A 24960-nucleotide genomic window follows, 5' to 3' on the forward strand; every position below is an offset into this window, starting at 1 on the left:
AGAGGATATACAATTGGCCGTATACTCGTACCCAGGGAACATCGTCACAGGCACGGTACAGAGGTGGGCCGAGACAGCCCAAGTGGTGGATTTAAGTGTGGATAGTAGAGTTTTGGATACCCCTCACCCAGGACCAACATATTTCACAGATGCTTCCTCGAAGACGAACAGAGCGGCGGTAGTGTGGAAAGAAGAGAATAGTTGGATGCGCCAGATGTATGAGGAGCAGTGTAAAAGTGTGCAGTGGCTAGAAGTGAAAGCGCTAGAGATGGACCTGCGAAAGGATAGAGATCGACGTATAAATGTGTGCACGGACACTTTATATGTGTATAAATTACTCACGTCCATGAAACGAGAGGGTGTACCACACACGGAAATTGCCTTGATGCTAGAGGTTGCTTTATCGCAGCGAGGAGCAACTGTGACAGTAATTCACATTTGCAGTCATCAGACGGGGCCTGGACCACTGATTGAGGGGAATCGCATGGCTGATGAGGCAGCCGCGGGAGTCTGGACGTTGACGGAGGCGAAGAAACTGCATGAACAACTGCACCTGGGTGCTAAAGCCTTGGCAAAGGAGTGTGGCATCTCAATAAGAGCAGCAAGAGAAGTAGTAGCCACCTGTCCTTACTGTCAGCACTCGCCATTGTGGGAGGCAGGAGTCAACCCTCGAGGACTGGAAGCAAATGCTATCTGGCAGACTGACTTTACTGAATGTCCACAGTTGGCCCCCGGACGGCACCTGGCAATTACAATTGATACATATAGTGGAGTCCTCATGGCTACTCAACATCGGAAGCAGACCGCAACGCAGTTGGCTGTGCATTGGACCACGGTGATGGCATGGCTTGGAAAGCCCACCGAGATAAAAACAGAAAATGGACCATGCTTTCGGGCTCGAAGTACCGAAGAATGGTGCAAAGCTTGGAATATTGTGTTAAAACACGGCATTGCTTACAATAGCAGAGGGCAGGCAATTGTTGAACGCGCTCATTGCACCTTGAAAGCAAAGATAATGCAGCTTGGGGAGGGGGAGGGGTATAAGGGAGCTATACCCGTAGCAGCTCAGCAAACTATTTTAATGCATGCACTATATTTGCTTAATAATTTTATACGCGGGCAGGAGCAAGTTACAGCAGTGGAGAAGCACTTTGGCAAAGCTCAAGCAGGCGAGCGCTATCCGCAGGTACGAGTAAGGTTCCCAGGCAGTGAGCAATGGGAGAGAGGATGGAAACTGAGATGCCTGGGGAGGGGCTACGCCGCGGTTGAGAATGAAGGGCACATAGAATGGGTGCCTGCAAAGTGTGTGAAAGCAGAACTGTGCAAGGATGTACAATGAATAATCCCTCTCTGAGTTGTCTCTTTGCAGGGTCTGCTGACATGGATCCTCATGCTAGCCGTACCATTGGGAAAAGAAATGAGCTCCTTGACAAGATCGCAAGCAATATTGCAACGAGAGCGACACTGGGAAAGGGCGGCAAAAGAGGGATATGAACTGGGATTGGATAGTAATAATTGGGGGGATCTTGTTGTGTGTAGTAACCATGGTTACTTGTGAGCTGCCATTGTTATGCTGTGTTATAAGACAAATCAGGGAGCGCCTTCAAGGGTCACATGAATATAGACCTGACCGCAATATGTATCTGCTTACGCAAGTAGCTTTGTAGAACTTTTAGCAGTATGGGGAGGGGGAGATGTAGGGGAATAGACAGGGATCGGTGACCGGAAGATCACGGGATGTGACGGAAAGATAGACTCCTCCCCATAGGAGTGGCAGAAACAGGAAGTGCAAGAGCTATATAAGCGTGTGACGCAGTTACATAAATGGACATTTTGTATCCATCATATTGATGTCTGTGCATCACTGTCCCCAGGGTGGGTAGAGCCCTGTGTCCCGGAGATAAGCGGCCCAAGATAAGTTCTCCCATAGAAGCGTACAGCAACAATAGGGGATAAACTGGTTTTGTGCTTCCAAGAGAGAGTTCTTGAAGAACTCCCAGCACTCACTAGCTCCTTTATCTTCCATGGAAATGTCCCACGGGATCCCTCCCAACTGAGCCTTGAGTGAACTGAAGTTTGCTCTTCTAAAATCCAGAACCCTTGTCTTAGTACTGACTTTTGGCATGCTCAGTAGGATCCTGAACTCCACAATATTGTGATCACTGCAGCCAAGGCTATCACTAACCGAGATATTACAAAGCAGGTTTTCTTGGTTTGTGAATAGCAAGTCCAGCAGTGCCTCCTTCCTGGTTGGCACATCTAACATTTGTATGAGGAAGCAGTTCTCTGCACATTCCAGGAATTTGGTTGATGACATGCGAACTGCCGTATTGTTCTTCCAGGAGATGTCTGGGTAGTTGAAGTCACCCATCAGGACCAGGTTCTGTTGGCCAGAAGCTTGCTTTAGTGCCCCAAGTATCACTTCATTGGCATTGTCATCGTGGTTAGGAGGTTGGTAGCAGGTGCCCACTGTGAGGTCCTGCTTGGAAACGACCCCTCTGACTTTAACCCAGAGGCATTTGATAGCGCAGTTGCAATCACCATAGTTGACTTTGATACATTCAAGGTGTTCCTTGATGTAGTGTGTGACGACTCCCCCTCTTCTACCCTGCCTGTCTATAGAAAAGAGCCTATAACCGTGCATCGCGATCCCCCAGTTGTTTGAGCTGTCCCACCATGTTTCAGTTGCTCCTGAGATGTCATAACCACCTGTGTGGACACAGAGCTCCAGTTCCTCCTGTCTGTTTCCTAGACTGCATGCATTTCTATACATACACTTGAGGCGATTGCTCTTCTGTTTCACATCATCCTGGAGGTCATCTCCAGGCATGTAGAGGACAAGAAGGTTATCAGAAGTAGTCAGCATGGATTCACCAAGGGGAGATCATGCTTGGCCAACCTGGTAGCCTTCTATGATGGTGTGACTGGCTGGGCTGACGAAGGGAGAGCGGTGGATGTTCTTTATCTTGACTTCAGCAAGGCATTCAATACTGTCTCCCATAGCATCCTCACAGGCAAGCTAAGGAAGGTTAGATGAGTAGACAGTGAGATGGACAGAGAACTGGCTCAACAACAGAACTCAGAGGGTCATGATCCAATGGAGCAGAGTCTGTCTGGAGGCCTGTAACTAGTGGTGTTCCCCAGGGGTCTGTGCTGGGTCCAGTCCTGTTTAATATATTCATCAATGACCTCGACAAAGGGATGCAGTGTAACCTCAGCAAGTTTGCTGACAATACCAAGCTGGGAGGAGTGGCTGATACACCAGAAGGCTGTGCTGCCATCCAGCGAGACCTGGACAAGCTGGAGAGCTGGGCCGAGGGGAACCTGATGAAATTCAACAAGAGCAAGTGCAAGGTCCTGCACCTGGGGAGGAACAAACCCGTGCACCAGTTCAGGTTGGGAGCTGACCTGCTGGAAAGCAGCTCTGCTGAGAAGGACCTGGGAGTGGTGGTGGACAGCAAGCTGACCCTGAGTAAGCAATGTGCCCTTGTGGCCAAGGCCAACAGTATGCTAGGATGCATTAAAAGGAGTGTGACCAGCAGGTCGAGGAAGGTTATCCTCCCCCTCTACTCTGCCTTAGTGAGACCACATTTGGAGCACTGTGTCCAGTTTTGGGCCTCCCAGTTTAAGAAGGACACGGAACTGCTCAAGCAAGTCTAGTGGAGAGCTACGAAGGTGATCAAGGGACTGGAGCATTTCCCTTATGAGGAAAGGCTGAGAGTCTTGGGTTTGTTTAGCCTGGAGAAGAGAAGACTGAGGTGGGAATCTTATCAGTACTTATAAATATCTGAAGGTTGGGTGTCAAGAGGATGGGAGTGGACTCTTTTCAATTGTGTTCAATGACAGGACAAGGGGCAATGGGCTCAAGTTGGAACACAGGAAGTTCCACTTAAATAGAAGGAAAAACATCTTTACTGTGAGGGTGACAGAGCAGTGGAACAGGCTGCCCAGAGAGGTTGTGGAGTCTTCTTCCCCGGAGACATTCAAAACCTGCCTGGATGCGTTTCTGTGCAGCCTGCTCTAGGTGTACCTGCTCAAGCAGTGGGGTTGGACAAGATGATCTCCAGAGGTCCCTTCCAACCCCTACCATTCTGTGATTCTGGTTGAAGTTCCCCATGACAACCAGGGCCTGCAAATATGAAGCTTCTTCCAGTTGTATGAAGAAGGTGTCATCTACTTCTACCTGATCAGGTGATCTATTGCAGATGCATTAGTGTGCAGGCACTTCAGAGAGGCACACAGTCATGCTGATTTCCCCACAATACTGTCCTCCTGGCACTTCCTTATTTGTGTGCATACGCTTGGGGTGCATTCCCTTGTGTCCCATTTTGTTCATTTTGAGGTCTCTCCTGTCAACATCACCTTGCATCCTCTGCTTACTAAGCCAGTCCACCACTTTCTCACTTGACTGTGGGTTGTCCTCTCCCTCCCCTGTCATTCCTAGTTTAAAGTTCTCCTAATCAGGTTGGCCAGCCTGTTGGCAAAGAAGTTTTTGCCCCACTTGGTCAGGTGGAGCCTGTCTTTCCCTATCAGTCCTTTATCCTCAGAGGGTCCTGTAGTCATTAAAGCCAAATCTCTATCAGCAACACCAGCTGTGCTGCCAGTTGTTGATCCCCAGGATCCATCCACTCCTCCTCAAGCCCTTCCCCTTCATCAATAGGATCAAGCAGAAAACCACCTGGACCCCCATACCTTTGACCCTCATCCCCAGATTCATGTAGTCACTTGATATACTCAAGGTTTCCCCAGGCAGTATCATCAGTGCACACATGGAAGCGCAGCACAGGGTAATTCTCTGAGGGCCAGACAGGCATCAACAGTCTCTCAGTTCCAGATCCGAGCCCCCAGCAAGCAGCAAACCTCCCTAGAGAGTAGATGGGGGCTTCTGTGCCCTGCAGGAGGGAGTCATCCACTACTATCACTTGCTGCTTCCTCCTGATGCTGCTGCATGGCTCAGTCTCAATTGGCTCCAATGTTTCCTCAGACAGAGATTCCAGTCCCTCATCTGCTACCAGGGCACTGCACCTATTATGTAGTTGCAGATCTGCAGATGGAGCAGAAGCCTTCCTCCTGTTGCCAGAAGTCACAAGCTTCTAGCCTTCACCACCATGGGAGTCTCCATTTGCCACCCCAATGAGTACAGACTCTGGTTGCTCTTTCTGTGCAGGTGGGGAGGGAGTTCAGGCTCTTGTTTCTGCAGAGCGTTGGAGAAGATCCTTTCCATCTCTTTTTTCATCATCCTTATTGCTGCACATTGATATTGACACACTGGAGCAAGTCCAGAGGTGGGCCACCAAGATGCTCAGGGGACTGGAGCACATGACATAGAAGAAAAGGTTGAGAGAGCTGGATTTGTTCAGTCTAGATAAGAGAAGGCTCAGAGAAACCTTATTGCTTGTCTACAACTGCCTAATGGGAAGATACTCTTCTCAGAGCTGCACAGTAATAGAAGAGGCAATGGATACAAGCTGGAACATGGGAAATTCTGATAAGATATAAGGAAAAATATTTTTTTACCATGAGGGTGGTCAAATACTAGAACTGTTTGCCCAGTGAGGCTGTATAATCTGCATCCTTGGAGGTGTTCAGAACTTGACTGGACAAGTCCTTGAGCAACCTGAGCCAAGAGATCTTTAAAGTCTAATAGTTCTTTATGGAAATTACTGACATAGCCTTTGAACAATTAAGAACTGGGTACAAGCATCACTGAAGTATCAGTTTAAACATTTTATGTAAATATGTGTTGCTGGATTATATGAATTGTGTTAAAGGTTACACAGAAAGTTTTTGAAAAGCAAAACAGTAGTTTAGTAGTAAACTTAAAGTTTTGTTATGACAAGATTCATTTAAATTGCCAACAAAAAAATTGAGTGGACAGATGCCAATAATCTAATTGCAACTGTAATAAGAAAACATACCCCCCATAAAATCAGAGGTAGATTAAGGCTAACTGGAAAATGTTCCTAACCCAATACTTGAGTGAGCCACAATAACAGAGGAATTTAAATGCTTTCCATTAGAGAAAGTGTGCTAATATTTCCCTAATTTGAAAGGGAATAAAAATGAAGAGGAGATAAACTAAAACTGAGAAATAGTACTGTAACAAATAATAATAAATCACAGATATGAAAACACCAGGTACCTCTGTAAGGAATTTTTGATGATCATAGAATCATAGAACGGCCCAGGTTGGAAGGGACCTTGAAAGATCATCTGATTCAACCTTTCATGGGAAAGGGAGCCTAGATGAGATTATCACCCTGTCCAATTGCATCTTGAAAACCTCCAGTAATGGGGACTCTACCGTATCCCTGGAGAGGTTGTTCCAGTGAATGATTGTTCTTACTCTAAAAAATTTCTCTTATGTTGAGATGAAACCTCTCCTAGTGCAACTTGTAACCATTGCTCCTTGTCTTGTCCATGTGAGATAATGTCTCATGCTATTGCAGTTGGGAAAAGGTGTCAATCTTGTCCCTAATTTAGCTAGGACTAGTGTACAGTTATCAATAAATAAAGAAGAATCCTTCATGTGACCACCATAATTCTTCCTTATGTGATGGGAAAGAAAAAAAGAAAAAAGACTCTTGTTACAACAGGAATAAAAACTTTCTGAAGAACCAGCAGTCATTTCTACCATGTTCAGTCATTTCCCAAGGATTAAATGTTTTGTGAAAGAAAGGGTCCTATATCTTGGTGTCCTGGTTTCAGCTGGGATAGAGTTAAATTTCTTTGTAGTAGCTAGTATGGGGCTATGTTTTGGAGTTTTGCTGGAAACAGTGGTGATAATGTGGAGATGTTTTAGTTGTTGCTAAGTAGCACTTACACTGGCCAAGGACTTTTTCAGCTCCCCATGCTCTGCCAGGTGCACAAGAAGCTGGGAGGGGACACAGCCAGGACAGCTGACCCAAACTGACCAATGGGATATTCCGTACCATATGATGTCATGCTCAGTATATAAAGCTGGGGGAAGAAGAAGGAAGGGGGGGACATTTGGAGTAATGGCGTTTGTCTTCCCAAGTAACTGTTATGTGTGATGGAGCCCTGCTTTCCTGGAGATGGCTGAACACCTGCCTGCCGATGGGAAGCAGTGAATGAATTCCTTGTTTTGCTTTGCTTCCGCGTGCAGCTTTTGCCTTACCTATTAAACTGTCTTTATCTCAAACCATGAGTTGCCTCACTTTTCCTCTTCCAATTCTCTCCCCTGGTGGGACAGGGGAGAGTGAGTGAGTGGCTGCATGGTGCTTGGTTGCTGACTGGGGCTAAACCACAACACTTGGTATGATGTTAATGAAAATAGTGGAAATCCATCTTCAAAATTCTAACCATTCTCTGCTTTAGCCGAATGCTTCTTTTCAAAGCACAAGCCTACTTTAAGTCAGATAAAAACTTTCTTGCGTTGACATCAGTCACTCAGCAGGGTTTCAGCATCGGTTAAAGACAACACTGGCATCTAGAAGATTCTAATTACAATCCAGCTATAAAATCAACTTTAAATTGCCATTTCAGAGATGAAACATCCCTTGAAGTAAGAAGCAGTCCCTTAGGGTTGGGGGACTATGGGAAGAGTTTTAAGCTGGTTAGGTCCCTTCTAAAGCATGTTATTTCTATAGCTGATTAGATTTATCTTAGAAACGGCTTCATTTTTGAGAACATATAGCTTTTGGTAACAAGCTATGGCACAATAGTTTCATTGCAGCATATATGAAGAAGATAAAGATTTACCCATTGATGACACCATTTGAGTAGCCTAAATGTTCAGCGAAGGATTCCTACAGAATTATAAGCAATAAAAAGAATATTAGACAGTGGACACAATTATGCATCCCTATATCAAGAAATTATAGGAATGGGGTTTGACTCCCATTACACTCATACCCTTGGAATTTGCTTTGTGGCACGAGTACTCTAATGTTTTCCTGCTACTGTTTTATTTAAAATGCATGGCTTGTAGGAATAATTTCCCTCTGTATGCTTTTTACCAGATTACAAATACAGTAGAACCTAATTAATTTGCACTGATTACTGGGAGATTCATTTGCAAAATGCTAAATTTCATGAGTTAATAAGCAAGTGAGCATACAATAAAAAACACAGTAATACACCACAGGAGATAATTTTTCATTTCTTTGTATATTGTAGCTACATTTTAGTTAGCTTTAGCTCAGTAATGAGAAATGCTACACAGGAAACAAATCTTTGCTGAAAAAAAGGAGGGGTACTAGGGGGAAATTTTTGATAGATATTCTAAAGATAGATAACGAGGTTCTACTATATGTTCTACTATATGGCATTTTAAACTGATATATATTTTAAGCACAGATAGTGGCAAGTTGATATGAAATATCTTTAAATTATATTTTTTAAAGATAGTGCCTCAAAAAGAACAAATGCTGTAAAAGTGAATTTAAGACTGCAGATAAAAATCTGGTGACTGCTCCATTTCTTCACTTATACAGAGGAATGGAATGAGCGTTTCCCAGATGTGTTATTTCCAGCACAAGTGTTGTTGCCAAAGATGTTCCCTCCCACACTAGCAGTTTTTGACTATGTTAGCCACCTGAATGAAAAAAGGCCCCCAAAATCAAACATGACAGACTTACCTCAATATGTTGAAACATATATGGGTGATTGCATATCTTTCTCAATTGCATGATTGTGTTCATAAGAGTTTTTGCCCCACCTTTTCCCTAGGGAAGCAAGCAACACAAATTGTATTATGAAACCCATTTCCTAGCTTGGTAATGAAACTTTTGAAACTCAATTCCAAAAGAAGACATAAAAATACTTCTACCCCAAAGCAGAACACCATATCACCATGAAATAAAAATATTTGAAGCTGTGAAATAAGGTGCAGTTTTCTGGCTGCTCAAATTAAAATATCATGAGGATGATCCAAAAAGACAAGGATATCAAAGACTTCCAAGTAACCTGGAAAGTGTACTACATCTCATATCTCTCTATAGCTAGCAGTCACAATAAGCACTTATGCTTATTTCTACTGCTTATTTATGAAACCATGTAAATTGTAAATTGTAAAATATTATCCGCTGTTCCACTAAGCTGGGATGGTTACAATCTAATTATCACTGATGAATACATTTGTTAACACCATATTAAAATTGACTAACACTTCTCACTTTAAGACCCCGTTTTGATTTGCTATAACTTTGTGAAACTGTTACCAGTTGGTACAATTTCCAAACTTTTATGTCACTCAGGTGAAATTACTGTAAAATATCTCAGCCAAAACAATTCAGACATTTCCAAGAGTGAGTTTAGGAAAAATTACGTTATGTGATCATTTTATATTCTGGTTAATTCATCTCTGGAAGGGAAGTGACATTTGATTTGGAGTAGTCTGCATATCAAAGTCTACTGTTGATCCCTTGAGAAAGCCATCTCAATTTGCTCCAAACTGCAGTTTGCATTTGTTTATGAAATGTTTACTAGAGCTTTTCTCTCTAGTTTGAGCAGATTGCAGGCCAGAGCTGCAGAATGACAGTTTTCCCTAAAACCATAGTTACTCAATCTTCAAAGCCAGGAGTTCTCAATGACCACCACCTCCTTCTGCTGGCACCAGGAAGCATGAATAAGTGCCATGGTTTTAGCTGGGATAGAGTTAATTTTCTTCACTGCAGCTGGCATAGTGCTGTGCTTTGGACTTAGTATGAAAATAATGTTGATAACACACTGATGTTTTAGTTGTTGCTGGGTAGTGTTTATACTAGTCAAGGACTCTTCTAGCTTCCCATGCTCTGCCAGGTGCACAAGAAGCCGGGAGGGGAGGGGGCACAGCTAAGAGAGTGGTTTCAAACTGGCCAAAGGGATATTCCATATCATGTAACGTCATGCCCAGTATGTTAACTGGGAGGAGGTGGCCGGGAGAGGCAGGCAGCAATCACGGCTCAGGGACCGGCAGCATCGGTCGGCGGGTGGTGAGCGGTTGTATTGTTTGTTTCTGGTTTTTCCCCTTTTTCCCTTTTCCTTTTTATTATATTATCATTATTGTTATTACTAGAATAATCAACATTATTATCATTCTCTTATTTTAATTATTAAACTGTTCTTATCGCAACCCACAAGTTTGGGGTTTTTTTTGCTTTTGCTCTTCCGATTCTCTCCCCCATCCCAGAGGGGTGGGGGGAGTAAGCGAGCGGCTGCGTGGTGTTTAGTTGCCGACTGAGGCTGAACCATGATAATAAGAAAACCTGATGAATTACTTACAGAAAAGGAAAAAGTTGGAGGATGAAAAAAAAATGGACCTATGAGTATGAGGGAGTTGAGATTGCAGTGTTTTGGCCAAAGAGACTAGAAAGCTAGAGGACTGCAGAGGTAATTAGAACTGCTTAAGGCAAAGAGCTGGGCAGGGAAGCAAGGAATAAAAAGCAGGGAGAAGATTCTGAACTAGTGAACAAGAGAAACCAGACAGAAAGGTAAGCAGAAGGCTGGGATGCAAAATGAAATTGGGGGGGTGGGGGGAAGTTAGAACAAGGAACAGGAAATGAGGGGATAGAGATGGCTGACCTCTATTTAGTTGAGTAAGGTGACTGCACACAAATCCTGAGTCAGAGGAAGGGCAACAGGAATGGCTGTGCCAGGAAACCAGGCCTAGTTAGGCACAGAGAACTGAACTAGCAGAAGACATTGGGATGAGGAAGAAAATAGACTGGACATGGACCAGTCAAAGTGGTTATGGTAAAAGGCATCACAGTCAGATCAGGAATAGGGGTAGATAAGGAGGAGGGACAACATCCATTTAAGTATCCTCTCTCCAGATCTTAGAGCAAATTGAAGACCGCCCAGTCTCACTGCTCTTCTGTCATCCAATATGTATTCAACCCTCAACCATATCAAATGTTGCATTGTAAAAGGCAACTACTATCAGTTATTCAAGTAATTTTAATCTCTAGCATAGGTCTCTGTAGGGCTTCTAAACTTCCAACCATTCTGATGACCTCCTTTGAATGTAAACATATCAAATGATATTTTTAAGGCTTAAAAATGGTAGCTGAAAAATTCCATTAAAAATACAATAAAGTAAACCGATGTTTGCAAAGTACTCAGTACCTATACAGAGATGACTACCATAGAAGATCCTGTGAGGAAAGGACTATGTTTTTAGAGCAGGGTTGGAATATTCAACAGTAAATAAGACATTGGAACACACCAATTAGCGGTTAAACCAAAATAAGATATTGAACAAAAATATCATCCATTGTGACAATAAAATTGGCAGGAGGCAGGTGGAAAAATAGTATGCAATCATATTGTATCATGAAAACACATATAATGGGGCCAATATATGGGACTGGCACACACACAAGCTGTTACACACCAGCTGCTCAGAACCACAAAATGGTTGAGGTTGAAAGGGACCTCTGGAGGTCATCTGGTCCAACCCCCTGCTCAAGCAGAGCCACTTAGAGCAGGTTGCCCAGGACCATGTCCAGACAGCTTTTGAATATCTCCAAGGAGGGAGACTCCACAACCCCTCTGGGCAACCTGTTCCAGTGCTCAGTCACCCTCACACTAAAAAAAGTGTTTCCTGATGTTCACACAGAATCTCCTGTGTTTCAGCTTGTGCCCATTGAATTGTCCTGTCCCTGGGCACCACTGAAAAGAGCCTGGCTCTGTCATCTTTGCATCATCCCTTCAGGTATTTACATTGATAAGATCCTCCCTGAACTTTCTCTCCTCTAGGCTGAACAGTCCCAGCTCTCTCAGCCTTTCCTCATAGGAAAGATGCTTCAGTCTCTTCATCATCTTTGTGGCCATTTATTGGACGCTCTCCAGTAGCTGTATCTCTCTCTCTTGTACTGGGGAGTCCAGAACTGGACACAGGACTCCAGGTGTGGCCTCACCAGTACTGAATAGAGGGGAAGGATCAATTCCCTCAACCTGCTGGCAACACTCCTATTAATACAGCCCAGGATACCATTGACCCTCTTTGCCACAAGGGCACGTTGCCGGCTCATGGTTGTTGCTCTGTGTTAAGTGCCTATATGATCTTACTCTGAGGAATCTCATGGTAAATCCAGCCTACCTCACATCTATTGCAATGTAAAATATGTATTTACAGACAAGCTGATGCATGGCTACTTGTCTTCTCTACAATAACTTGGCCATGTGCCAAAGCCCTGAGATAGAAAAGTCAACATTTATTTTGGTATATTCTAATGTATGACTACATGACTTTGAATCTTATTTTTCTTTTGTGCTGTTTTTTTTCTTTTCATGAACAGAGGCACTCATACACTAGCTGGCCAAAACAAGATTTGTGCTTAATAATGGCTCTGAGAGAAAAGATGAACACCTGGTAGTAGTCAGTGCTGCCGCAATCCCAATTAGTCAGGTTTTTATTAGATTAAACTCAGCATATTTTTACCTTATGAATGGAGAGCACAAACTACTGTCTTTTAAAAAACAAACATGTCTAATTGAGATTTCTTTCTTCAAATATATCTGTGGTAAGAACCTAAGTATTTTTTTTTTTTAAAGAAGTCATGTAGTTAACACATGATCACGACCTATTGTTTCGTAAGTGTTCTAGTTTCCCCTTTGTACCTTCTTGTCTTTCTCAGAACCATCTGTGAGAAGGATTCCCTTGGCTTGCATGTGGCAGTACAGGATCTTCTGAAGAGCTGACATGTCACATTTGATTACATATTCAACCTAGTGTAAAAAACACAATTAACAGATACAGTGTCAAGTTTTACCAAGATATAATTTCAGCATGATTTTAATTCCAAGTCCTTGCGCTCCTAAACAAATAAAACAAAACCTATATTTCTTTGATCCTCATCATAACAGCACCTTTAAACAAGTTGCAATCCACTTGCAAGCATAATAATGCCTATTTGAAAAGATTAATTGTGGAATTTATGATTCCTACAAGACACATAGATTCTAAGGGCATGACTGTAGATTCAGTGCAGTTTTGCCAAATAGATAAGAAAGGAATTATTATTTCCTGTTTATCTCTTCTTATAATTTTAAACAACTGTCAAAAGACTGAATGGCTAATAACCTGTGAAACTTATTATACCTGCAAAGCATCAATCACCACTGGCAGAACCTGGCACAAAATAAATAATATCACTTACAGTCCTAAGCAGCATTCTACTTACCAATGTGGGGATGGAAACATGCTATTTTGTTTCTCAATATCTACTAAAAAAAGGGGGGAACTAATGAAGTAGAGTATGAACACCAAATTCATTTTGAATTCTTGTTAAATATGATTAAAATAAGTTAGTTTCAGAATGTTTTGACTGCGCACCACCCTTAAGTACAATAACACAAGAAAAGTTTTCATGCACCAATTTAACACACATTTTTTTGACTGTCAGGCTTGTATACTTCACTGCCTTTAATAACTAGGCTAAAATGAAAGCAGTCACATAATGAAGACAGAATAACAGTGACAAATAATGCAAGAAGTGATTAAAAGAAAAAAGAGCAAGATGCTTAATGTTTCATAAAAAAACTTGTGGAAGTTAACAGTTATATTTAACACTTCATAGGCCTTTGAAGGCCTCACTAGTTAAAAAATACATGTCAGCATGACCTAACAGCCTCACCGAATCAGCATAATTTAATTAACAGAGTCAGTTATTTGTAAAAAAGAGGTACTGTAGCTGTACGCTTCTACAGGAGAACTTATCTTGGGCCGCATATCTCCGGGACACAGGGCTCTACCCACCCTGGGGACAGTGATGCACAGACATCAATATGATGGATACAAAATGTCCGTTTATTTAGCTGCGTCACACGCTTATATAGCTCTTGCACTTCCTGTTCCTGCCACTCCTATGGGAAGGAGTCTATCTTTCCGTCACATCCCGTGATCTTCCGGTCACCGATCCCTGTCTATTCCCCTACAAGGTACTGTCTAGAGCTTCCTTATCTGACCATTTGGAGTCTCCCTATACGAAGTAATCCACGTTACTGCTCTGTTACAGTTTACTATAGTCCTGTTCCTCTGACATGGTTTGGTGAAGAAAAAGTTGTATAACCCAAAGGTATATAAACTTTATAACTGCCCCATTTGGGCAGAGTTCATATCAGCAGAGTCTGTCACTCTGCTGCTTTGTGTTCTCTCCTACAGCTATAGTAATAAACTGTTTCTGTTCTGACCTGATCTAAATTGTAATTCCAGTTATTCTACAACAAGCTAAATAAAGAGCATCTTTGCTAACAATTTCATTAACCTAGTGAGGAAAGCTTTCAGCTAGGTACATCAGGGAAGGATTGTCATTACCTGAAGAAAAGCAAAGGCATGGGGGGCAGTGAAGAAGTGTCTGGGAGACAGCACAACTTGGGAGGTTCTTGTGCTTCCCCTATGAAAGCAGCATGACAGGTGCCCATCTCAAGTGCCTGTACACAAATGCATGCAACATGGGCAACAAACAGGAGGGATTATAAATCCATGCACATTTGCAAAACTCTGATCTCATTGGGATTAAAGAGATGTGGGAGACAGCTCACATGACTGGAGCGCTGCCATGGATGGGTACAGGCTCTTCAGGACAGACAGACAGGTGAGGACAGGGGATTGTGCCCTATGCACAGGAGGGGCTCATTTGCACAGAGCTTTGCCTTGGAGCAGATGACATGCCAGTTGAGAGCTTATGAGTAATGATCAGAGGCCAAACCAGTGCAGGCGCTACTGTGGTAGGCATCTGCTACAGGCTTTCTGATTAACAAAAGGAAGCACATGAAACCTTTACACAACTCATGGGGGACATGCTCTGTTAGACTTGATAGTCATATACAAAGAAGTGAAGCTCAAAGATGTGAAGGCTGAGGGCTGCACTAGCTGCAGCAGCCATGAGAGTGTGGAGTTTAGGATCCTGAGAGAAGTGAGCAAGACAAATAGAATCACAGCCCTGCACTTCAGGAGAGCAGTTTTCAGCTTATTCAGGTCCATAGGACCAGATGGGATTCATCTAAGGCAGCAAAAGGAGTTAGCTGATGTCATTGTGAGGTCACTCTCTATCATCTTTGAAAGGTCATGTTGATCAGGGGAGGTTGTGAATGCCTGGTAAAAGCAAATGTCACACCCATTTTCAAGAAGGGCAAGAAGGGGAATCCAGGGAACTACAGGCCAGTCAACCTCACTGCCATCTCTGGGAAGATTATGGAACAAATCCGTCTCAAAGACATTTCCAAGTACGTAAAGGACAAGAAGGTGACTGGCAACAGCCAGTATAGATTTATCAAGGGGAAATCATGCTTGATTGATTGCCCTCTATGATGAGATGACTGGCTGTGTAGACAAGGGGAGCGCAGTGGATTTTGTTTACCTTGATTTTAGTAAGGCCTTTGACATGGTCTTCCATAGTATTCTTATAACCAAACTAGTGAGATATGGACTGGGTAAGTGAACAATAGAGTGGTTGGAAATTTGGCTGGATTACCAGGCTCAAAGGGTACAAATCTAGTACTGCTACTCAGTAGTAGTCCAACTTGCAACCAGTTATCAGTGGTGTCCTTTAAGGGTCAATACCTGGCCAATACTGTTTAATGCCTTTATGAATGACCTGGATGATGGGACAGAGTGCACTCTCAGCAAGTTTCTGGATGGCACCAAATTGGAGAGGGGGGTGCAGGGGCCTGGACAGGCTGGAGAAATGGGCTGACAGGATCTTCATAAAGTTCAACAAAGGGAAATGCTGAGTCCTGCACTGGGGATGGAATAATGCCAGTATATTCTGGGGGCCAACTGCCTAGGAAGCAGCTTTGCAGAAAAGGACCTTGGAGTCCCGGTGGACAAGAAGTTGAACATGAGCCAGCAATGTGCCCTTGCAGCAAAGACGACCAAGAACATCCTGGGCTTTATTAGCAAAAGGTCAAGGAAAGCAATCCTTCCCCTCTATTGAGTGCTGAGGCCACATCTGGAGTGCTGTGCCCAGCTTTTGTCTCCCCACTACACAACAGACATGGACATACTGGAGCAAGGACCACCAAAATGGACAGAGGGCTGGAGAACATGACATATGAGGAGAGAGTTTGAGGGAGCTGGACTTGTTCAGCCTGGAGAAGAGAAGACTTGGGAGACCTTATTATTTTCTTTAGCTACCTAATGGACCAGACTCTGATTGGAAACACTCAGCACAAGAACAAGTGGCAACGGTCACAAGTTGGAAAGTGAGAAATTCTGATTAGATATAAAGAAAAAAATTCCCTATGAGGATGATCAAACACTAGAACAGGAACCCAGAGAGGTTGTGGGATCTCCGTCCTTGGAGATATTCAAAACTCAACTAGACAAGGTCCTGAGTGACCTGCTCTGAGTAGGCAGTTGTATTAGAGACCTCCAGAGGTCCTTTCCAACCTATATGATTTTATGACTAAAAAATCAATAGGTTATTTTCATCTCAGAAGGACAGGAGGATGAGCTCACAGGTAAGAAACATGAACATCCACTTAGCATCTTTATCAGGAGCCTGTCAGAGAAGCTAGAACCGTCACCAACAGACTTCTGTCGAAAAGGCTGATGCTTCAAGTCAGACATGCTTTGTTTTGAAAAGAGGGGTAGAGAAATGAAAGAAGTGCTCCACTAAGTAACAGTGTTTATGCAACTTAGAAATCCTTTTTCTCCCATAACATTTAATTGTTCTATCAAACACAGTGGGGCTCTAATTGATAGAAATTTGAAATGCAATAAAAATTTCAGTAATGAGATTTTCCTGGTAGAATGTCAGACAACATTTTCAGATGTTTCAAGCTCAAAAAAATCCTACATAGAAGGCTACTGCGAATGACATTTGGGGGAATAGAAGGTCAAAATAGCAACAATCTTCATAACATTCTAAATTTTTAGGTCTTTAATTAGAAGTCTTTTTTTAAATGCAGATAAAGAACTATTCATTCGTTCAATGTAAATACAACCTCACAACTCACATGTAATAATAACTTGATTTTTGTTATGGTTTTAACCCAACAGGTTTAAGTATCACATGTCCCCCAAACCTGCCTTCAATTTTCATTTTTGGTTATGTTTTTGTGGTTATGTTTGGGGGGAAGGGCGAAAGGGGAAGTAGGCTCAAAATCAGAGGGTAGGGACGTGGGTAGAGTGAGATGCCTGGAAATTAAAATAGCGGTCTTTCAAATCAGTGTTTAATTTTACATTCTGAGATACACAAACTGGTTAAGACATACAAGCCAAACAAAATACTTCACACAACTCAAGGGTCCTGAAAAGTTAACTAAAATTCTGCTAAATTTATTAATGTCACACAGTCCTTTAGGAGTTTCAGTGAAACAATTCAGCAAGCAAAGTTTCTTTCTTCTCAGTGCATGAATGACCCTCAGGGTATGACTGCCTTTTATTAATACCTTGAAACCAAGTACTATGAAAACAAGCTGTATGTCTTATATAAACCTTGGGTGGTGTGCTGGTTTTGGCTGAGAAGGGGTTAATTCTCCTCACTGTGGGGGTCTGCTACCTTTCCAGCTTCCCGCTCTCTGCTGCGTGGCGGGGGGGGCTGGGAGGGGCAGGGCCATGGCGGGGGCTATTTATCCTCATTGTCCCTCTTAATCGTGACATCGGGCGGCCTCTCCTCTTTTGGCTCCCTTTTTTTGGGGGGCGTCTTCAGGCTACATTTCCCAGTACACGGCAGAGAGCACACAGTTTAGGTCTGGGCATACATGGTATTCGTCCTAATTCTCACCCTCAAGGATTAATTAATGAGACAGTTGACGTATATGGGGAATCATTCTTACACTGATGCACTTTGTTTTCCATTTGGTTATGGTGTGTCCACTAACCCTATACTAGAGGACTATCTAGTGAATGCTTGAAGGACATAGTATTTTACTTTTACCTTTCCTCTAACTTTCTAACCAATTTCATTACCCACCCATCATAAAATTTTTTTAATTTATATTATCAAATTTTTTAATGCATTCTCAACACTGGAGTTACATTAAAAATTTTATACAACCCATTCAATCATCCATCACCCTTCCTACACGAATCCGGATCTAACAACCCACTAGGCATCTCATCAAACTGCGATAAAATCCCATTCCACCCCTACTTTTCCCTAAAGGACGCCCTAGGCTTCACACTCCTACTCCTCCTCCTAACAACAATAGCCCTATTCTCCCCAAATCTCCTAGGAGACCCAGAAAACTTCACCCCAGCAAACCCACTAGCCACCCCACCACACATTAAGCCAGAGTGATACTTCTTATTCGCATACGCCATCCTGCGCTCAATCCCCAATAAACTAGGAGGAGTACTGGCCCTAGCCGCCTCTGTACTAATCCTCTTCCTAGCTCCCTTCCTTCACAAGTCCAAATAACGCTCAATAACATTCCGCCCACTCTCCCAAATCCTATTCTGAGCATTAGTAGCCAACCTATCCGTCCTAACATGAATCGGCAGCCAGCCAGTAGAACACCCATTTATCATCATCGGCCAGCTGGCCTCCATAACCTACTTCACCATCCTACTAATTCTCTTCCCCCTCGTCGGGGCCCTAGAAAACAAAATACTCAACTACTAAAAGTACTCTAATAGTTTAACAAAAACATTGGTCTTGTAAGCCAAAGAGTGAAGACTACACCCCTTCTTAGAGTTCCCTGCCCTCAGAGAAAAAGGACTTAAACCTCCACCTCCAACTCCCAAAGCTGGCATTCTATATTAAACTATTCTCTGATACCCCCCTAAACTGCTCGAATCGCCCCCCGCGACAGCCCTCGCACAAGCACCAACACAACATCGCTACCCCACCAAAATCCAACCGAACTAAAAACAATCCCCCACCATCAACAGTAACCACCCCCAACTTCCAACCCTCAACAAGACCACCAATAACAGCTCCAACTACAACCACCAAAATAAATCCACTACCATAACCCAAAACCTGCCAATCTCCTCAAGCCTCAGGAAACAGATCAGCAGCCAAAGACACAGAATATACAAAAACCACCAACATCCCACCCAAATATACCATAAACAGCACCAAAGCTACAAAAGACACCCCCAAACTCAACAACCACCCACACCCTACAACAGAAGCTAGCACCAAACCCACCACCCCATAATACGGAGAAGGATTAGATGCAACTGCCAGCCCCCCCAAAATAAAACACAGCCCCAAAAAGAGCACAAAATAAGTCATAGCAGTTCCTGCTTGGTTCTTCTCCAAGCTCTGCGGCCTGAAAAGCCGCTGTTGTAACCCTCAACCACAGGAACCTAATTAATAACGGGCCCCCCCAACCCCCCATAGGCTCAAACCTCTTATTATCTAAGTATTCTTACAGCTCTATGTATTATTGTACATTAATTTATATACCCCATAATACATTATACGTAATTCTAGAGATCTATACAATGTAAGTCCTTCAGACATTACTCTTTCAATTCAATAATAGTTCTGTTCAGTACTGTTATGCCAAATTACAGGGTATTGCATGCTTAATGGGTAGGATCATTAAGACTGTAATCTAAAGTTTACTCAAGGATATGGAATTGCTTTAATACATATTGTTAATGGTAGCAGGACATAACGCTTAAATTATAGTTCTTGAAGTACTAATTTGTCAGACATAGAAATGTTTATCTAGCTTTCCTCGTTTGCTTCACATTTCCTGTACATAAACACTAAGTTTGACAAGGATCTGCATGTGAAACATTTCCGCTACTAGCGTCAGGACCATTCATTTCCCCTACACCCTAACAAAATTATTCTCTTTTGTGCCTCTGGTTCCTATTCCAGGGCCATAGACTGGCTTGATTCCTTATCTCAATGCTTTTCACGGAGCCATCTGGTAGACGGTGTGTCGGACAGTAACTTTTCTTGCAGGAATTAATGAGATGGTTCTCTCCTCTCCTCTCCTCTCCTCTCCCCCCTCTCCCCTCTCCGCTCTCCCCTCTCCTCTCCCCTCTCCTCCCCCTGGGGCTTTTCGCCTCTCGTTCTCCTTTCCATTGCATTTCTGTTGTTGTTTCTTTTAATTTTAATTATTAAACTGTTCTTATCCCAACCCACGAGCGTTACCCTTCTGATTATCTCCCCCATCACACCGGTGGGGGAGTGAGCGAGTGACTGTGTGGGGCTGAGCTGCCGGCTAAACCACGACAGTCTTTTTGGCGCCCAACATGGGGCTCAAGGGTTGGAGACAATAACAGCTGCTGGTCACAGCACCATGTTGTCCTTTTTGCAGTTCATGTTAAAGACTGGTGCTGGCTTCTTTAGTCTGCTGTGTTCTGCTGTCATTAGAAACGTTTTGCCTAAGACGTTTGTTATACAAACACTGGTTTTCAGCTTTATCTGGTATTTGGGGTTTTTGCTGAAACTGTTACTGTACTTTGGATACCACCTTGTTGAGGCAATTAGCAATTATACCTCCTCCTCGGAGAGATTTTATATGGAGGAAATATAGAATAGTACCTTTGCAACTTTGCTCTATGATGTCTCTGCCTCTATTACAACAACCTTTTTGTATCTTGAACATCCTTGGGTGGTTAAGGTGCACTTATTGTTAGATTTTGGGCATGTTGTTTTGGTTTTGACTAAGCACCTTAAGAATATTACCCAGAAATCTGCCCCAAGGCTTGACAGTTAGGAGTGGCAGGGCATGTGGGATAGCATGGGCAAATACCTAGGGCAGTGGGCACCCCCAGTGTTCTGGAGTGTCACCCCTGAACAAGTGCAGAATCCTAAAAAACTAGTAGAATATTTGGAGAAAGTATGTTGTTATGCTGGGAACTCCAGACAGACACAGATAACTGCAACATGCTGGGGTCTGGCCCATGCATCCTGAGCCCTGCTCAACAGTATTCAGTGCCCCCAGTGGGAAGAGAATGTCTCTGGATTGAAATGCAAAGTGACTGGCACTGTAGTCACTCCAGCCCTGACCACAGGCACTGCAGCCACTCAAACCCCCACAACAAGTACTGGAGCTGGCTCAGAGAATCAACCCGTACCAGTATCAGTTGCCCCCATACACAAGACGAAATATTGGAAGCGGACATCAACTCGTTTAGAATGGGATGATGAAGAACCAGGGCCATCACGGGGAGAGGAGGAAGAAGTCATAAATGAAATAGAGACCACCCGATCCCTGTCCTTGAGCGAGTTGCGAGATACGCAAAAATATTATAGCTGTCGTTCAGGTGAGCACATTTTCACCTGGCTGCTCCTATGCTGGGATAATGGGGCCAGTAGCCTGGAACTAGAGGGAAAAGAAGCCAAACAACTGGGATCCCTTTCTGGGGAAGGGGGTGTTGACAAAGCAATTGGGGAAAAAACACAAGCCCTCAGCCTCTGGAGGTGACTCCTGTCTGGAGCGAAGGAAAGGTATTCCTTTAAAGATGATGTTACATATCGCCCAGGAAAATGGACAACTATGGAGAAAGGCATCCGGTATCTAAGGGAATTAGCCGTGCTTGAGGTGATTTATGGTGACCTGGACGATCAACAGTCATCCAAAGATCCAGATGAAGCCGAGTGCACACGACCCATGTGGCGGAAGTTTGTACGGAGCGCACCATCTTCGCATGCAAACTCATTGGCAGTGATGTCCTGGAAAGATGACAAGACACCAACGGTGGTGGAGGTGATTGATAGACTCCGGGATTACGACACAAATATCTCTTCCTTGCTTGACTCTGCTGTGGAGAAACTATCCCAAGAGGTCCAGCAACTCAAAGAAGATATGTCCTACTCCCCGCCTCGACAGAGTAGTGTCTCAGCTGTTAGGAATAAGCGTCCTTTGGCTCAAAGGAGGGGATACACACCACGGGCCACCCTATGGTTCTACCTGCGTGACCACGGAGAGGACATGATGAGGTGGGATGGCAAGCCTACCTCGACCCTACAGGCATGAGTGCATGAACTGCAAGGAAGAAGAGTCACTCAGGGAGGCTCTTCCAGGAAAGCTCCTGCTCCAGTTTCCAGTAAGTCCCCAGACAGAGGAGTAGAAGCGCTGATTTTATTTCTAAGCCTAATAGAGGGACTCCTGATTCACATTTACAGGAAGTGAGTTGTGAATGCCATGATCAAGACTAGAGGGGCCCTGCCTCCAGACAGGTGAGGAAAGGGATAGCCGGGTTTACTAGACTGTGTGGATCCGATGGCCTGGCACATCCAACCCACAGATGTAGAAAGCTTTAGTGGACACCGGCGCACAGTGCGCCTTAATGCCATCAAACTATAAAGGGGCAGAACCCATTAGCATTGCTGGAGTGACAGGGGGATCCCAAGAGCTAACTGTATTGGAGGCCAAAGTGAGCCTAACCGGGAATGAGTGGCAAAAGCACCCCATTGTGACTGGCCCAGAGGCTCCGTCCATCCTTGGCATAGACTACCTCAGGAGAGGGTATTTCAAGGACCCAAAAGGGTACAAGTGGGCTTTTGGTGTAGCTGCCTTGGAGATGGAGGAAACTAAACAGCAGTCTACCTTGCCTGGCCTCTCGAAGGACCCTTCTGTGGTGGGGTTGTTGAAGGTCAAAGAACAACAGGTGCCAATCGCCACCACAACAGTGCACCGGTGGCAATATCGCACCAACAGAGACTCTCTGATCCCCATCCATAAACTCATTCACCAACTGAGGAGCCAAGGAGTCATCAGTAAAACCCACTCACCCTTTAACAGTCCCATATGGCCAGTCCGGAAGTCTAATGGAGAGTGGAGGCTAACAGTAGACTATCGTGGCCTGAATGAAGTCAGTCCACTGTTGAGTGCTGCTGTGCCAGACATGCTAGAAATTCAATACGAACTGGAGTCAAAGGCAGCCAAGTGCTATGCCACAATTGATACCGCTAATGCATTCTTCTCAATCCCTCTGGCAGCAGAGTGCAGGCCACAGTTTGCTTTCCCTTGGAGGGGTGTCCAGTACACCTGGAATCGACTGCCCCAGGGGTGGAAACACAGTCCTACCATTTGCCATGTACTGATTCAGACTGTACTGGAACAGGGAGAAGCTCCAGAACACCTTCAATACATTGATGACATCATCGTGTGGGGCAACACAGTGGAAGAAGTTATTGAGAAAGGAGAGAAAATAGTCCAAATCCTTCTGAAAGCTGGTTTTGCCATAAAACAAAGTAAGGTCAAGGGACCTGCACGAGAAATCCAGTTCTTTAGGAATGAAATGGCAAGATGGTCGTCGTCAGATTCCAAAGGATGTGATCAACAAAATAGCAGCCATGTCTCCACCAACTAGCAAAAAGGAAACACAAGCTTTCTTGGGCGTTGTGGGTTTTTTGAGGATGCATATTCCAAATTACAGTCTGATCGTAAGCCCTCTCTATCAAGTGACCCGTAAGAAGAATGATTTCAAATGGGGCCCTGAGCAACGACAAGCCTTTGAAAAGATTAAACAGGAAATAATTAATGCAGTCGGCCCTTGGGCCATTCCGGGTAGGACAAGATGTAAAGAATGTACTCTACACCGAAGCCAGGGAGCATGGTCCTATGTGGAGCCTCTGGCAGAAAGCACCAGGGGAGACCAGAGGTCAAACCCTAGGGTTTTGGAGTCGGGGATACAGAGGGTCCGAAGGCTGCTATACTCCAACTGAAAAAGAGATACTGGCAGCAAATGAAGGGGTCTGAGCTGCTTCAGAAGTGGTTGGTACTGAAGCACAGTTGCTCCTGGCACCCTGACTGCCGGTGCTGGGCTGGATGTTCAAGGGAAACGTCCCCTCTACACACTGTGCAACTGATGCTACGTGGAGTAAATGGGTTGCACTGATCACCCAGCGGGCTTGAGTAGGAAACCCCAGTTGCCCAGGAATCTTGGAAGTGATTATGGACTGGCCAGAAGGCAAAGATTTTGGATTATCACCAGAGGAGGAGGTGACGTGCTGAAGAAGCCCCACTCTATAACAAACTGCCAGAAGATGAGAAGCAGTATGCCCTGTTCACTGATGGGTCCTGTTGTCTTGTGGGAAAGCACCGGAGATGGAAGGCTGCTGTATGGTGTCCTATATATCAAGCGGCCGGTGCTCTAGCTCTATACTGACTCCTGGATGGTGGCAAATGCCCTGTGGGGCTGGCTGCAGCAGTGGAAGCAAAGCAACTGGCAGCGTAGAGGCAAACCCATCTGGGCTGTCACATTGTGGCAAGATATTGCTCTCCGGGTAGAGAACTTGGTTGTAAAGGTACGTCATATGGATGCTCATGTCCCCAAGAGTCGGGCCACTGAAGAACATCGGAACAACCAGCAGGTAGATCAGGCTGCCAAGATTGAAGTGGCTGAGGTGGATCTGGACTGGCAACATAAGGGTGAACTATTTCTAGCTCGGTGGGCCCATGACACCTCAGGCTATCAAGGAAGAGATGCAACATACAGGTGGGCTCGTGATCGAGGGGTGGACTTGACCATGGATGCTATTGCACAGGTTATCCACGAATGTGACACATGCGCTGCAATCAAGCAAGCAAAGCATGTAAAGCCTCTGTGGTATGGGGGACGATGGCTGAAATATAAATATGGGGAGGCCTGACAAATTGACTGTATCACACTCCCACAAACCCGTCAAGGCAAGCGCCATGTGCTTACAATGGTAGAAACGATGACTGGCTGGCTGGAAACATATTCTGTCCCCCACGCCACTGCCCGGAACACTGTCCTGGGTCTCAGAAAACAAGTCCTGTGGCGACATGGCACCCCAGAGAGAACTGAGTCAGACAATGGGACTCATTTCCAAAATAACTTCATAGACACCTGGGCCAAAGCCTCGTGGTTAGTCAACATGAGGGGATCTGCCAGGCAAGCTGGCCTTGCCCATTCAGAAATCCTAAATACTGTGGAAGGGGATAGAGTCCCTGTAGTGCACACAAAAAGTATGCTGGGCAAAACAGTCTGGGTTCTTCCTGCGTCAGGCAAAGGCAAACCCATTCGTGGGATTGCTTTTGCTCGAGGACCTGGGTGTACTTGGTGGGTGATGCGGGAGGATGGAGAAATCCGATGTGTGCCTCAAGGGGATTTGATTTTGGGCGAAA

At 44.4% G+C, this 24960-nt stretch overlaps 1 protein-coding gene and 1 pseudogene across 1 annotated transcript in view; one reads left to right on the top strand and one right to left on the bottom strand.

Moving 5' to 3' along the window:
• The window catches only part of LOC135310846 (probable global transcription activator SNF2L2), a 192823-nt gene that overhangs the window by 78610 nt on the left and 89253 nt on the right, over positions 1-24960 (bottom strand). The window contains exons 20-22 of the mRNA XM_064439901.1: positions 12565-12672; positions 8601-8687; positions 7723-7769 (exon numbers count right to left, since the gene is read on the bottom strand). Of these exons, the coding sequence (XP_064295971.1) occupies positions 7723-7769; positions 8601-8687; positions 12565-12672 (242 nt within the window). The remainder of the gene's footprint in view (positions 1-7722; positions 7770-8600; positions 8688-12564; positions 12673-24960) is intronic.
• Positions 15261-18520, top strand: LOC135310851 (cytochrome b-like; annotated as a pseudogene).

The sequence above is a fragment of the Phalacrocorax carbo genome (assembly GCF_963921805.1).
Source record: "Phalacrocorax carbo chromosome W unlocalized genomic scaffold, bPhaCar2.1 SUPER_W_unloc_2, whole genome shotgun sequence".
In the NCBI taxonomy this organism is placed as follows: Eukaryota; Metazoa; Chordata; class Aves; order Suliformes; family Phalacrocoracidae; genus Phalacrocorax; species Phalacrocorax carbo.